The sequence below is a fragment of the Diabrotica virgifera genome, chromosome 1 (assembly GCF_917563875.1).
Source record: "Diabrotica virgifera virgifera chromosome 1, PGI_DIABVI_V3a".
Lineage (NCBI taxonomy): Eukaryota > Metazoa > Arthropoda > Insecta > Coleoptera > Chrysomelidae > Diabrotica > Diabrotica virgifera.
This window is the reverse complement of record NC_065443.1, coordinates 303,137,835-303,153,077: the sequence shown is the minus strand read 5'-3', so window position 1 is coordinate 303,153,077 and position 15,243 is coordinate 303,137,835. Positions and strand designations below refer to the sequence as shown.

At 33.3% G+C, this 15,243-nt stretch overlaps 1 protein-coding gene across 2 annotated transcripts in view; it reads left to right on the top strand.

The window, feature by feature from the left end:
• Positions 1-13,507, top strand: part of LOC126879218 (uncharacterized) — a 40,426-nt gene extending 26,919 nt beyond the window's left edge. For both annotated transcript variants that reach the window (XM_050642271.1, XM_050642272.1), the window contains exon 3: positions 13,144-13,507. In XM_050642271.1, coding sequence (XP_050498228.1) covers positions 13,144-13,386 — 243 coding nt within the window. In that variant the 3' untranslated portion in view covers positions 13,387-13,507. The remainder of the gene's footprint in view (positions 1-13,143) is intronic.
• Positions 13,508-15,243: the final 1,736 nt, after the last annotated feature.

Here is a 15,243-nt window from a genome sequence, read left to right as displayed (position 1 = left end):
GAGATAGAAACGTTTAAAATTTCAATTTTGCTGCGAGAACCATGTAATCGGGGCCATTTAACCTTTAATTTTTAAAAAAGTAAGAGGTATAAATGACTATTTTGACGTTTTTTAATAGCTCTTGGAATAAAATTTTAACCAGTTATTAGATGAACTTGCTACTTTAAAATTTAACGGAGTTATTTACAAAAAAATAATAACACTTTTTAGAAAATTTTTTAAAAGATACATTTTGAAACATTTTTGGTGCATAAACTTTAATGCTATCAACTTGTTCAAGCACTTATTTGATATATATTTCAATGAACTTTGACAAATGTTTAATAAGTTTATGTTATAAAATGCAACATTTTCCCGGTATTCAAGCTTTCATACTTAGATTGGGGTACTTGACGAAAGAAAGATACATTCAATTACCTATAACTCACTTTCAGTTAACACTGAAAGGTTTTTATAGTAAGGAATTTATTTGATTTTTTATTAGCCTCAATTTTGAAAATAATAACTTTTTTGTTAAAACTTATAGTTTTTGAATTATTTATGAAAAATCGGTTAAAAACATGCATTTTTCTCACGAAAAATTAAAATCTTTGATCTTTAATAACTCAAAAAGTTTTGATTTATTTTAATAACTTTATATAACAAATTTTGCTTATAATTTGTCGCTCTATCGAATTGTGGGGTTATTTTTTATAAAATAATTTTCACCCCCGAGGAGGGGTGGCATCCACCCCCAGGGTAAAAGCGCAAGTTGGCACCATGTCACCTTTGTTCCTTGAGATATCCTCTAACCACTCACCAATTTTCGTGCAAATCGATGGAGGTTCAACGAAATCGGAGGTAATAGCTCATATTCACCTTCAGTGACTGCACTATTTGTTTATTTAATATATCAGTTTGGCATTTCATATATTTGAACACATTTTTCTATAAAAATGTCTCGTTTTGGCACTAAATCTGTAGTGTAGAGTGTAGAGTCAATTAAAGAAATTATCAATAAAACTGAGTCAAAAAGTACAATCAATAACAAACAGTATCAATAACGATACAACGGAGCCCCAACCTAGTTGTTTCAAAAATCTAAATCCACATTTAAAGGAATCGGGAAATAATGTGAACAATTATTATAACTCTAACTTTAATAATTATTAGTTTTTTTTTTAAATTGGGTTTTGTTGTATTCTTAAATAAATTGTTTAGAAAAATATTATTTCTTCATTTGATAGTTTCACTTTCTTCGAGTAATTTTCTTCAGTGAAAATCGCAACAGTTGAAATAATCGCAACAAATTGCACTCGAACTCTAATATAGGGGAGCCCAAGCGGGGATTTTTGCAGTTACTCGAGCGCGTCAGATTAGCATATGGGAGAAACCTGGTACCCTGCAGATGTACATCTACCATATATTGGCTCTTAACACAGGGGAGTTCGTTAAGGGGGGCCCGAAAAATAAAATCAATCCTTAAATAAACTCGAAATTGTCAGATTAAGATAAGGTAAGTTAAGTACATGCAAAAGAGTGTATATTTCAAAAATCTGACGATTTGAGCCGGGCGTAAGGAAATGGGTGAGTCCCAAAGTTTCACAAGAAAAAAGCGAATATTTCGCGAAATGAATGACAGATCGAAAAACTAAAAAATATGTCCCCAATATTTTTTAAAAATTTATCTTCTTCTTCTTCTTGTGCCACTCCTATCGGAGATTGGAAATCATCAAGGCTACCCTGACTTTGTTTACAGCTGACCTAAAAAGTTCATTAGTGGTGCAGCCAAACCACTCTCTCAAATTCCGCATCCACGACATTCTTCTACGGCCTGGATTCCGTTTTCCTTCTATTTTTCCTTGCATTATATTTTGAAGTAATGCGTATTTATGACCTCTCATCAGGTGACCCAAATACTCGAGTTGTCAAAAATCTATCGAATGATACCAAACACGACTTCCCACGGAGAGGGGTGGGGGGTAAATTTAATATTTTAAATACGAATCCCGCGATATTTCGCGAAATGAACATCAGATCGAAAAACTGTAAAATACACTTATTCAATATTTTTAAAAAATCTATCGAATGGTACCAAACACGACCCCCATGGATGTGGGGTGGGGGGTTACTTTAAAATCTTAAATAGGAGCCCTCATTTTTTATTGCAGATTTGGATTCCTTACGTAAAAATAAGTAACTTTTATTCGAAAGATTTTTTCGAATTATAGATAGATGGCGTTATAATAGGAAAAAACGATTGTTGGAAATGGAAAATTAAATTAAAAAATGGCAAGCGCCCACTAAATTGGAAAACTTTACTTAACTTTTTTTGATTTTAGGACATACTCTTCACAACCCAATAGGTCCCCAAAGCGCTCGAGTGACTGCACATTTAGCATACTTTGCTCCCCTACCATAAAATTAATATAGAATTTTTGCCCTCGTGACACTTTGATATAATTTCACTCGCCTTCAGCTCGTGAAATTAAAACTGTCAAAGTGTCACTCGGGAAAAATTCAATAATTTTAGAGCTCTTGTGCAATTACTACTGAAAATTACTTAATTCTATAAGGAAAAATAAAAACCTACTACTTTAACCCTCCTATTTAAATATAAAAAACATGGAAATCAAACTTGTCTAGTCTACGATAATTGGAGAACTGTAATCTTTTTACTCTCTTCTCCAATGGTTTATGTATTATACAGTATGGTGCAAATGGAAGGAATAAATTCGTTATTTCGTAAAACTGCCACTTAGAAAAATCCATAAACAGACCAACAAAAATATTGATACTTTGTAAAAATATAATATATTAGATTTATTATTTATTATTATATTATTCTTTTTACACACTATCAATATTTTTTGAGAACATACAACCTGTTTGCCATTTTGACCTAATTTAAAAGTAACTTGTAATTAAATAAATAAATTATATATTTTTTTAATATATTAGTCCATTGAAATGTTACATTTAGTGTGCATTTCTTAGAGGAGTCAATTTTATTTTTGTAATGTGTAGGGAGGTTCAGAGAAGCTTAAGTTCAAGTTTTTGGGGTTGAGGCCCTTGTCCCCCGGCCGCCATCTTGGAAAAAGAGGTGCAAGTGGCTTTCGCGCTGTATCTCGTAAACTAGCTACCCTACAGAAAATTTAGTTTCACATAAAATGAAGTAAATTAAATTTTCTACAATTTTATGTCTATCACTTTTTATCGTAAAGTGGCCAACAAAAAAGTTATAAACAAAAATAAGAGAAAATTTTGTAAGAAATTTCTTTTTGGAGGTTATAACTTTTTTTACGTTCACTTCACAATAAAATAACATCATAGCGATTTTGTAAAGGATTTTTCAATAAATAATTTTCACTATAAACTTGTTTAATTTTATTTATTATCTGGGTTTTACAGCGCTTCAAACTTGACCAGATTCTCGAATTCTCATAGAAAAATAATGCTTTTCTATCTATTTATTAGACGAGCGGCATTAACCGTTATGCCAACCACGAAAATCAAATTTAAGGTGAATCATCAATTTTTGTCTATTTTTATTTTTCGAGGTCGCTGAATCCGAATATGAAGTTTATTTTTATCTAGAGTTGGTGGAATATGTTAAAAAAATAAATTTTATACAAAAATGCCAAAAATCAATTTTGATGATTTCTCAAATTTACCTCGCTGTATCTTTGGTCGCTGTAAATATTTCCTTTTAAAAATTTTACTGTGTCATCTTTGAAGTATGTAGATAACAATGAAATTTGTCCAAAATGTTTAAACACATTAAAAAAGGAGTTGTTAATTTATTAACATTTTGTCATCATATTTCGTTTCATGTTTACTTAAAAAAGTTGAGTGACAAACTTTTTAGTTTATAATTTTAACCAACACAACAATAAAATATAGTTCATAAAGAAGTTTTTTGGAAAATTTTAAATCAAAATATATAATAGGAAAAAAGTTATGTTACTTCATATGCAAGCGGCACACCCCAAAAAACGCTTATATCTCGAGATCCTGACCACGGTGTGGTGAATGGCTAATTTTTATCATACTATATGATTTTGATATCAAAAATCGTTTTTTGCTCTGCTTAAGAATTTTGCATTTTGCGGTTGCGTCATTCTTCTTCTGAAGCGGCGAATTTGTCCTCAAACAACTTCTTGGGCCTTTTCCTATATATCCTTAGAGTTATAAGTTTTATAGTGGGAAGAAAGGTCAAAAACAGATTAATAACAGCATAGGAATGTTAAAATCATAATAAATTGTATGAATAAAAATATATATAGACAGAAAAGTAAGCCTAACTTTTGTTTTTATTGTATCCCTATGAGCATTCGAGAATCTGGTCAAGTTTGGAGCGCTGTAAAACCTATATAAATAAATAGAATTAAACAACTTTATAGTGCAAATTGTTCGCTGAAAAATCCTCTACAAAATTGCTATAATGTTATTTTATTTTAAAATGAACTGAAAAAAGTTATAACATCCAAAAAAACTTGCTAAAAAAAATTAACATATTTTTGGTTATATCTTTCTTGTTGGTCACTTGACGATAAAAAGTAATAGAAACAAAATTGTAGAAAATTTAATTTGCTACATTTCATGTTACATTAGATTTTTCGTAGAGTTGGTAGTTTACGAGATATAGCGCGAAACCCCTTTGCACCCCATTTCCAAGATGGCGACCGGGGGACAAGGATGGCGACCCCAAAAACTTAAACTTAAGCTCCTACTGATCCCCCCTACACTTTAAAAAATAAAATTGACTCCTCTAAGAAATGCAAGGTACGGCCTAAAAAATGTAACATTTTAATGGTCTATATGTTACAGTGAAAGTTGACGTTTCAGGGAAGGTTAACCTTTACTAGTCACGGTCGACTCTCGCTGGGCATCTTAGTGAAAGTTGAATTCTGAAATAACAAGATCAACTTTCACTAGTGAAGGTTGACCATTCTTAGTGAACGTCAACCTCCCCTACAGCAGTCTAGGGAAAGTTACACAGACGTACAAACAAGATCAACATCCACTAGTGAAGGTTGACAATTCCTATAGTGAATGACAACCTCCTCTACAACAGTCTAGGGAAAGTTAGAGAGAAATAAAAGACTAATCTTAAATCACGTATACTTTTATAACAAAAGTAAATTTAGAATTTGAAAGATGAACAAATAAGAACAAAATAAAACGTGAAACTATAGTCTACAATTTAAAGACTATAATAGAGACGAAAATACTATAGTCAACAATAATAAAATTATTTGTTGCAACATGATAATGCTTTATGGCATTTGGAATTGCATAAAACATTGTTTTTTATGCAGTAACACTTCTTTGTTTGGCACTTCTTGTTACAACTGCACTTAAAAAATCCTTGCCCACTTCCGGTTGACTGAGTAGTAGCAACTGTTCGTAAAGTAAGTGTCTTTTCCATTGGAATTTCATCTTCTTTTATAATGTTTACTGGACAAGTATTAAACTGGGATCTGCAAATAAAAAGATACTTGCAGGCTTAAATGTAAAATTACTAATTATTATACTATGCGGTATTAAATACGTTCAAACAAGTTAAACTTCATAAAAGTATGGAATTTCAGTATGGAATTTTTATTGGAATTTCATCTTCTTTTATAATGTTTACTGGACAAGTATTAAACTGGGATCTGCAAATAAAAAGATACTTGCAGGCTTAAATGTAAAATTACTAATTATTATACTATGCGGTATTAAATACGTTCAAACAAGTTAAACTTCATAAAAGTATGGCTGATTCCCTAGGCTGATTCCGTGAAGGTTCACCTTCCCTAGTGAAAGCTGATATATATTTTCTACTATCAACATTCACTGGTCATTTCAGTGAAGGTCGACAATCACTAGCGACGGTACACCTTGACTAATATTCAGCTTTCACTGTAACATATATATTTATTAAGCTTTATAAATTCTTTTAAATAATAAATAGTTACCCCTTAACTCATTCCCATACTCACCGGCGATGTTGTACCATTTGCACTGCAAAAACAAAAACTCAAAGTTACTTGTCTAATATTTTCTATAAAAATCTATTGACATACAAAGTGGTAAATTATGTTATGTTAATATACAGAGTGTCCCAAAAGTAGTGGAACGGTCGAATATTTCGCGAACTAAACATCGGATCGAAAAACTGAAAAATATGTTTTCAATCATTTTCAAAAATCTATCCAATTACATCAAACACCAACCCCCACTACACTCCCTGGAGGTGGGGTGGGGGGTAACTTTAAAATCTCAAAAGGAAACCCCTAGTTTTTCTTGTAGATTGGGATTCATTACGTAAAAGTAAGCAACTTTTATTCAAGACATTTTTTCGAACTGTGGATAGATGGCGCTATAATTGGGAAAAACCATTTATCCTGATACCATAGGTAAATTATAGAAACGGTCTAATATCTCCATAAATACACTTCCAAATGAGAAACTAAAAAAGAGGTTTTTAATATTTTTTGAAAACCTATCGATAAACACCAAACATGATCCTCCAACCCACCCCCTGGAGGAGGGGTGGGGGTAACTTTAAAATCTTAAATAGCAACCCCCACTTTTTACTACAGATTCGGATTTGTCATGAAAAATTAAGCAACATTTATTCGAAACATTTTTTAAAATTGTTGATAGATGGCGCTTTAATTGGAAAAATACGATTTATTAGCGCCATCTATCAGCAATTTTAAAAAATGTTTCGAATAAATGTTGCTTAATGTTTCAGGACGAAATCGAATCTGCAATAAAAAGTGGGGGTTGCAATTTTAGATTTTAAATTTACCCCCCACCCCACCTCCAGGGGGTGGGTTGGAGGTCATGTTGGTGTTTGTCGATAGGTTTTCGAAAAATATTAAACACCTCTTTTTTAGTTTCTCATTTGGAAGTGTATTTCTCGAGATATTAGACAGTTTCTATAATTTACCTATGGTATCAGGATAAATCGTTTTTTCCAATTATAGCGCCATCTATCCACAGTTCGAAAAAATGTCTTGAATAAAAGTTGCTTACTTTTACGTAACGAATCCAAATCTGCAAGAAAAACTAGGGGTTTCCATTTGAGATTTTAAAGTTACCCCCCACCCCACCTCCAGGAGGTGTAGTGGGGATTGGTGTTTGGTGTCATTGGATAGATTTTTGAAAATGATTGAACACGTATTTTTCAGTTTTTCGATCCGATTTTTAGTTCGCGAAATATTCGACCGTTCCACTACTTTTGGGACACCCTATATATAGAAGTATGACTAGAAGAAATATAAATTAGTTAGAACTTATTATGATATAAAAATGAAAAGAGCATAAGTAAAATAAAAATATCTCATTCAACACAAATACATTCATACTATACAATATACACCATACAACCAATCAATAAATGCTTAGGGAATATCATAATATAAACATAGCTTCGAAAGTTATGCATCACCTAAAATTATGCTCATTTTAATAGTTGACTTTTTCATGAACAGATTAACAGATTCCGCTATTATTTTTTATATTATTTTAGATTTTTCTTTGGTGTTTACACAGTTGAGCAAAGGTTTACTCAAACTTCTTCTTTGTACTTATATCTAGTGGAAGAAAAGAAATGTTTTTCTTATATTAAGTTTGACAACTCCGTAGGGAGGACAAGGTACAAGTGTGGGTATATATCGAAATCATATTGTAGTTCTGTTTTTTGAATGTCCTTGATATCTGTAGAAACAAAGAAAATATACGGTTTTATTCTTTAGCAAGTGTTTTAACTGAAACAACAGTTTGAGACACCCTGTATGGAGGAAAAGGTACAAAGGTACATCGAAATTATGTTATAGTCTCATATTTTGTAAATATTTAATTTTTTTAGTATCTGATAGCATCTCATCATCATCTTGATGATACAACCCTTAGAGGGCCTCGACCTTCTCAAGCTTTCTACGCCATTCTGTTCTGTCCCTTGATTGCATTTTCCAGTTGCTGACTCCGATCTTCTCGGCATCCTGTGTTACCCCGTCCATCCACCTCAGCTTTGGTCTACCCCGTCTTCTCATTCCCACGGGTCGCGCTGTTAGAATCTTTTTTATCATGTTCGATTAAGAGGCCCGGGCTACATGTCCTGCCCACTGCAGGCAATTTCGCTTAATTATAGTGATAATATCTTTTCCACCAAACGTATGCTTGTAGATATTCTGCAGTTCAAAGTTATATCTACGCCTTCATATTCCGTTCTCACAGACCGCTTCGAATATCTTACGTAGCACCTTTCTTTCAAAAATCGATCGAGCGGATTCATCTGTTTTAGTTAGCGCCCATGCCTCTGATCCATATGTGAGAACGGGAACTATCAATGTTCTATACAGCCTTATACGAGTTTTTTAGACAGACGTTTGTTAGCTAAGTAAGTACTTTGATAGACTATGATAACACCTGTTTGCAATTATTATTCGTCTTTTTTATTTCCTCTGATGTGTTATTATTGGGGTTAACCGATGTCCCTAGATATATGAACTCTTTGACCGCTTAGAAGTATTGGTCATTGATGATTAGATCTGCGTCAACATTTCCAGCTCTTGTGTTTGTGTTAGTCGCCATGAATTTTGTTTTATTTCGATTTATATGTAACCCCATTCGTTCTGCTGCTGCTACTAGCTCGGTTAGGATTTCCGCAGTTCTCGCTCTGGTTCTTATTATAATGTCCACGTCGTCTGCATATGCTAGAATTTGGACAGATCTATTGAATATTGTTCCTCTGATATCTATATTAGCGTCTCGTACGACTTTTTCTAATGCTACATTAAAAAGTTGACACGCCAGCGCATCTGATAGCATCTCACTAAGTTAAAATTTATGTCCTTTACTATACTGCGAAAGGAACAAAGTGATCAAAGAAAACAAATCTGTGCAACGTACTTCTTGATATTTAAATAACCTCCACGAAGACGCCCAATCCGTACTTACCCTGGAGAAAATTTCACCCCAAAACATCACAGAGTCTCCATTAAACATTCTCATCTCTCTTATGCTACGCTGTTCATACCGTTCCCTTAGTGGACAAATAACTCTTAAAGTGTCGACCAGAATTCTGAACGTTATGTGCCTTTCTGTTTTTGAAAGGTTTGTTAAAAATTGTTATCGTTAATATTGTTTTGTTTCAGTTAAAACAAGTCATATCGAATATAACCGTCTATTTTCTTTGTTTCTGAAGATATCATGGACATTCAAAAAACATACGTGAACATGTAATATTCACAAGACATAAAACTATAAATATGGTTTCGATGTATACCCACGATTTTACCTTGTCCTCGCTACAATGTGTCTCAAGCTTAACATAAGAAAATCATATCTTTTCTTCCACTCTGTATAAGTTCAAAAAATAAGTTTGAGTAAACCATTGCTCAACTGTGTAAATACCAAAGAAAAATCTAAAATAATACAAAAATTAGCGGAATGACTTTTCGAAAAAATCAACTACGAAAATGAGCATAATGTTAGGTGATGCATAACTTTTGAAACTATGTGTATATTAGAAACAGTGGTAAAGAATTACAAATAAACTAAAGCAAGTTACCAATTCGCTTGTAGAATCTCTTCACTACGAGCTGTAGAAGACGGACGAAGTTGTAGAAGTAGGTACCAAGTTCTACAATTTATCGGCATTTGTTAAAACACATTTTTTATTACACACTAACTCACATTAAACCGCACATTAAATCGCACATTACCACACAGTAAAAATGGCCCTGATACATATTTAATATCATTACACTCTAATCCTATAAAAAAAAACTCACGAAAAATATTCTGTAGGCATATAAAATACTTCGACGATGGTAAAGCATAAACTGGAATAGCAAAATTTAATTACGAAGACGATGATTTCATTAGATGAGCAATTCTTTATCTATTTCGTTATTAAGAGGATAGGCCCAAATGTTTGTTCAATGCTGCTTGAATGCATTCATTTTTTTCGAATCCTGAGAAAACTAATAAATATTTTAAAAAAATTTAAACGCATAATGAAAGATTACATTATTACTGAGGGACGAAAGTCCCTAAAAACTTCCATAATGTTTATTTTAATAAGTTACTCTTAAATGTATAAATGTTATGTTAATGTTCAGGGCCCGGATATAGCAGGTGGTAGCATGTCTGACTTCCATGCCAGTAGACCGGGGTTCAAAACCCAGCGCTGGTGAGAACATCTAGAAATCTAGACTCTGGACAGAGTCTAGGGGGGACAGACTTGTCGAATTCTGCCAAAGCGAGGAGCTGGTAGTAATGAACACCTTATTTAAATTACCTAAAAGAAGACTTTATACCTGGATATCACCGGCGGATTCGGAAGATCACATTGTAAGAAACCAGATAGATTGTATTTTAATCAAATCTAGATATAAAAACACTATAAAGTCTGTGAGAACATACCCCGGAGCTGACATAAAGTCAGATCATAATCCATTAGCAGGCGTAATGAAGATAAAACTGAAAAAGATCCAAAAACAAACAAATATACCACGATTTGATGTCTCAAATATAGAAGAAGAACCTGTACGTCAGAGGGTAAAAGCAGAAATAAATGATAACTTAAAGAAAATCAAACAAGACGTGATAAAAACAACAGATGTAAATGACAAACGTGATACAAGAAACGTTAGTAGAGGCAGGAAAGAAGATATTACCCACAAAAATAATAAAAAAACAGAGATGGATGGTAATGGAATGAGAGTAAGGCAAAATACAAGGAAATCCAGAGATTAATAGGAAAGAAAATAAAAGAGGCCAAATCCACCTGGCTGGCAAATCAATGTAGTGAAATAGAAGAATATTCTAAAAAGTATGATAGCTTTAACATGCACAAGAAAATAAAGGAAATCACAAATACACAGCGAAAAAAGAAAGATGGCCTTCTTAAAGACATAAATGGAAAAATTATTATAGAAGTCAAAGAGAACAAGCAATACGAAACGCAAAAAACGGAAAAACTGTAGGTCCAGACGAAATACCTGCGGAATTACTGAAATGTCTAGACGATAAAACTCTACCGGTACTACTGGATCTGTTTAATAAAAAGTATATAAAACCGGAAAAATCCCTCAGAAATGGTTGGTGTCCACCTTTGTAACAATACCAAAAACAATATACGCCAAAGATTGTTCGGACTATAGGACAATATCACTAATAAGCCATACCCTCAAAATATTTCTAAAGGTGATTCATGGAAGATTAAACAGAAAGCTAGAATATGATATGGATGATACCCAAATTGGGTTCCGCAAAGGACTTGGAAAAAGAGAGGCATTGTTTGCGTTTAGTGTCCTCTCTCAAAGATGCTTAGATATGAGCCTGGATATTTACTCCTGTTTCATCGACTTAGCGAAACCTTACCTTTCAACGAAAAAGCGTTCGATAGGGTCCGACATGAAAAACTAATAGGTCTGGATCCCGCGTATGAAAAAAAAGTTGATTAATAGCAAGCTGAAAATTTGTTAATAGCTTAAGGGTGTCTAGTCGGACAAACTTTGATATATGGGAACATTGGAACAGGGGAAGTTTTAATTGTGGAACAGGTTAAAAATTTGGAACGGTCAGACCACGAAAACGGCACATGTATTTTGTCCGACAGAACAGACTTAAACTCTCCGAACAGAGATTAAACTCTCATGGCAAAAATCAGACTGCTATTTATCACCAAATGGGCGTTTTAATGAGTGGAACATGTAGAATATGTCAAATGACAGGAATTATGACAGGTGATAAATAGCAGTCTGATTTTTGCATGAGAGTTTAATCTCTGTTCGGAGAGTTTAAGTCTATTCTGTCGGACAAAATAAATGTGCCGTTTTCGTGGTGTGACCGTTCCAAATTTTTAACCTGTTCCACAATTAAAACTGCCCCTATTCCAGTGTTCCCATATATCAAAGTTTATCCGACTAGACACCCTTAAGCTATTAACAAATTTTCAGCTTGCTATTAATCAACTTTTTTTTCATACGCGGGATCCAGACCTATAATAGAATTATTGAAAAACAGAGATAAGTATAACCTATAGACAGACGAGATTTACGAATTATCATCAATCTGTATTGGAATCAAAAGGCCAATATAAAGATAGAACAACAAGAATCCAAGAATATTGATATAAAGAGAGGAATAAGACAGGGTTGTGTTCTGTCGCCGCTACTGTTTAACCTGTACAGTGAAGCCATATTTCAGGAAGCGATAGCGGAGCTAAGTGATGGAAGAATAGTAAATAATATAAGATTCGCTGATGACACCGTTATAATGGCAGACACCCTGGAATCTCTACGAAGAATTGCTAAATAGAATTAACGATTATTGCATTCGATACGGAGCAAAAATAAACAAGAAAAAAACTAAATTTATGATTGTCTCAAAAACAGAACATGGAAATGAAATGTTAGTGATAGATCAAACCCAAATAGAAAAAGTTAAGACATACAAATATCTGGGAACCTGGGTTGATGACAAAAATGATCAAAGCAAAGAAATTAAAGTCCGAATTGAAACTGCAAGGCAAGCATTTATAAAAATGAAGACACTGCTTACAAACAAAGAACTTCAGTTGCATCTCAGATTGAGGGCTCTAAGATGCTACATATTTTCTATATTGCTATACGGAATGGACGCTTGGACATTGAAGAGACAACACATAAGAAGAATGGAAGCGTTCGAAATGTGGTGTTACAGAAGAATATTGAAAATTCAGTGGGTTCAAAGGATTACCAATGTTGAAGTGCTACGACGTTTAAATAAGGAGTTAGAAATTATGAAAAGTATGAAAACTAGAAAACTGGAATATTTGGGTCACATTACCAGATGAGAAAAATATGAGTTGCTGAGAATTATTATGCAAGGAAGGATCCAATAAAGAAAAAGCATAGGAAGAAGACGCATCTCCTGGCTGAGGAACCTTAGAGAATAGTTTAACTGTAGTTCAATACAACCGGAATACAACCGGTATAACCGGAAGTAGCAAATAGATGAAAATATTTTCAATAAATAGATCACTCCTCAAAACCCCTTAATTCAAATTTTAATGATTCTGTTGCCTTTAGTTCTCGAGATATTTCTAATAGGCCCTTTATTTGCCTCACCCTATATAGTCTTTGATATTCTTTATCTAAAATCTTTAATTTTTTTTAGGAAGTGGATGAAGAAAACGTCACCGAAGAAGCCATCCCAGAGTCATCTACCTCCAAATCAGAACTAAGTCTTCTGATCAACAGAAAATTCGAAGAATTCAAGAAAACCAGAGACATAGACTTTATTGTTAGTGATAAAATCGATGAGATATCTACAACAGATAGTTCCACCAATGTTAAAACTAGTGTTCCAATAACCACCTGCAGATCAATAGGAAGGTTGCCTTCGCGGCCATCGTTTTAACGTTTTTATTATTATATATTATTATTATTATTAATTTAGGTTTAGAATGTTATTAAAGGCTTGAGTATAGATTTTGTACCATGACAGTTGTGTAAATAAACATGATATAAAAGTGCGATAATACATGTGTTTTTATTACATGCAAATTTCGTCTAAATATGAAAACAATCCTACTAAAAAGAAAACAAAGTAGGCATAGAGAAATTTTTTCAGTCTATTTCAGCGATTATGTTTATACTTGTTACATTATAATTATAAAATAGTTGATTGTATTTTTGTTCACATTCAATTTTTTTATGACTAATTGAAAATCGTCTTGTTTTTCTACTTGATCTTCTTCTTCTTCAGATGCAAATCCTCTAAAACAGATGTTAGCGATCACATTTTCCATTAACTCTCTATTTCTTGCAATGTGTATCAGAGATTGAATGTCGTTAATCCCTGTCCATTGCCTTATGTTTCGGAGCCAGAACATTTTCTTGGGTCCTATTTCTCTCTTGCCTTCAATTTTACCCTCGATTTGAAGTTAAAGGAACTGGTATTTTTCGTTTCGCATGATGTGACTCAGATACGTCGTTTTTCTTTTATTGATGGTTTCGAACAGTTGGCGATATTGGTTGATTCCTGTAAGGTGTGACTTTCACCTTCCATGGTATCTTTAGGATAAGGCAATAAAGTCCCATTTCGAAGGCTTCCAATTTGTTTATATCCCTCGTTTTGAGTGTCCAGCCCTCCATGCCATATAGCAGCACCGACCATACGTAGCACTCAGTAAACCTTAATCTCAGTTGAAGATCTAACTCTGAACAGGTCAGAGTACCTTCTTGAATTGTACGAAAGCTTGTCGAGCTTGCTCAATGCGAGATTTTACTTCCCTTTCTGATGCCCAGTCTTCTTCTTCTTGATATTCTTGATTCTTTCACTTTTCTTCTTGCTTGTAGTATGCCTTGCATAATTATTTTTGCCGTCTCGCTACATGACTTAAATATTTAAATTTTTGTCCTTTGAAAGTCAATATTAATTCTGGTACTGACTTCTGTTCCAATGTGAGACCAATCTCACATTGGAGATAGAAGGAGAAAATGTATGCGCATTTAAAAGAGTTTCAGAATTTACATACCTGGGTGTAAAAGTAGATGAAAAGGGACATGGGGAAGGGGAAATAAAAGCAAGAATAGCAAAAGCAAACAAAAAGTATGGAGCATTGCGTCCATTAATGAAATCCAAAGATGTGTCAAGAAAAACAAAAATAAGAATCTACAAAACAGTTATCAGACCTACAGCTACATATGCATGTGAAACATGGGTGCTTAAAAAATCAGAAATAGACCTTTTAGAAAGATGGGAGAGGAAAATACAACGAGCAATATATGGAGGCGTGAAAATAGACGGTCAATGGAGAAGAAGAAATAATAAGGAACTTGAAGAACTATATAATGAACCAAAAATAACGACGGCAATCAAAGCACAGAGAATCCGATACTTAGGACACATAGAAAGAATGGGAAAGGCGAGAATGCCAAAAATGGTTCTATTACGTAAGCCAATACAAAAAAGAAGAATAGGAAGACCAAGAAGGAGATGGAAGGACAGCGTATATGAAGACTTAAAACAAAGTAATATTGTAAACTGGAAAGAAAAAGCTTTGGACAGAAAACAATGGAAGGAAGTGGTGAAGAAATGTATGGAAAGACTATAATGTTAAGTGTAGTATTAAGTGTTTTATACAAACAAATGTAATATTGTATATATTATAGTAGTATAGGATATAGCATTATATATAAATATGTAATAGTAATTGTAAGGAAAAATTAAATCTTTCAGCCCTAGGCCTTCACGGCCTGTTGAGCTTAATAA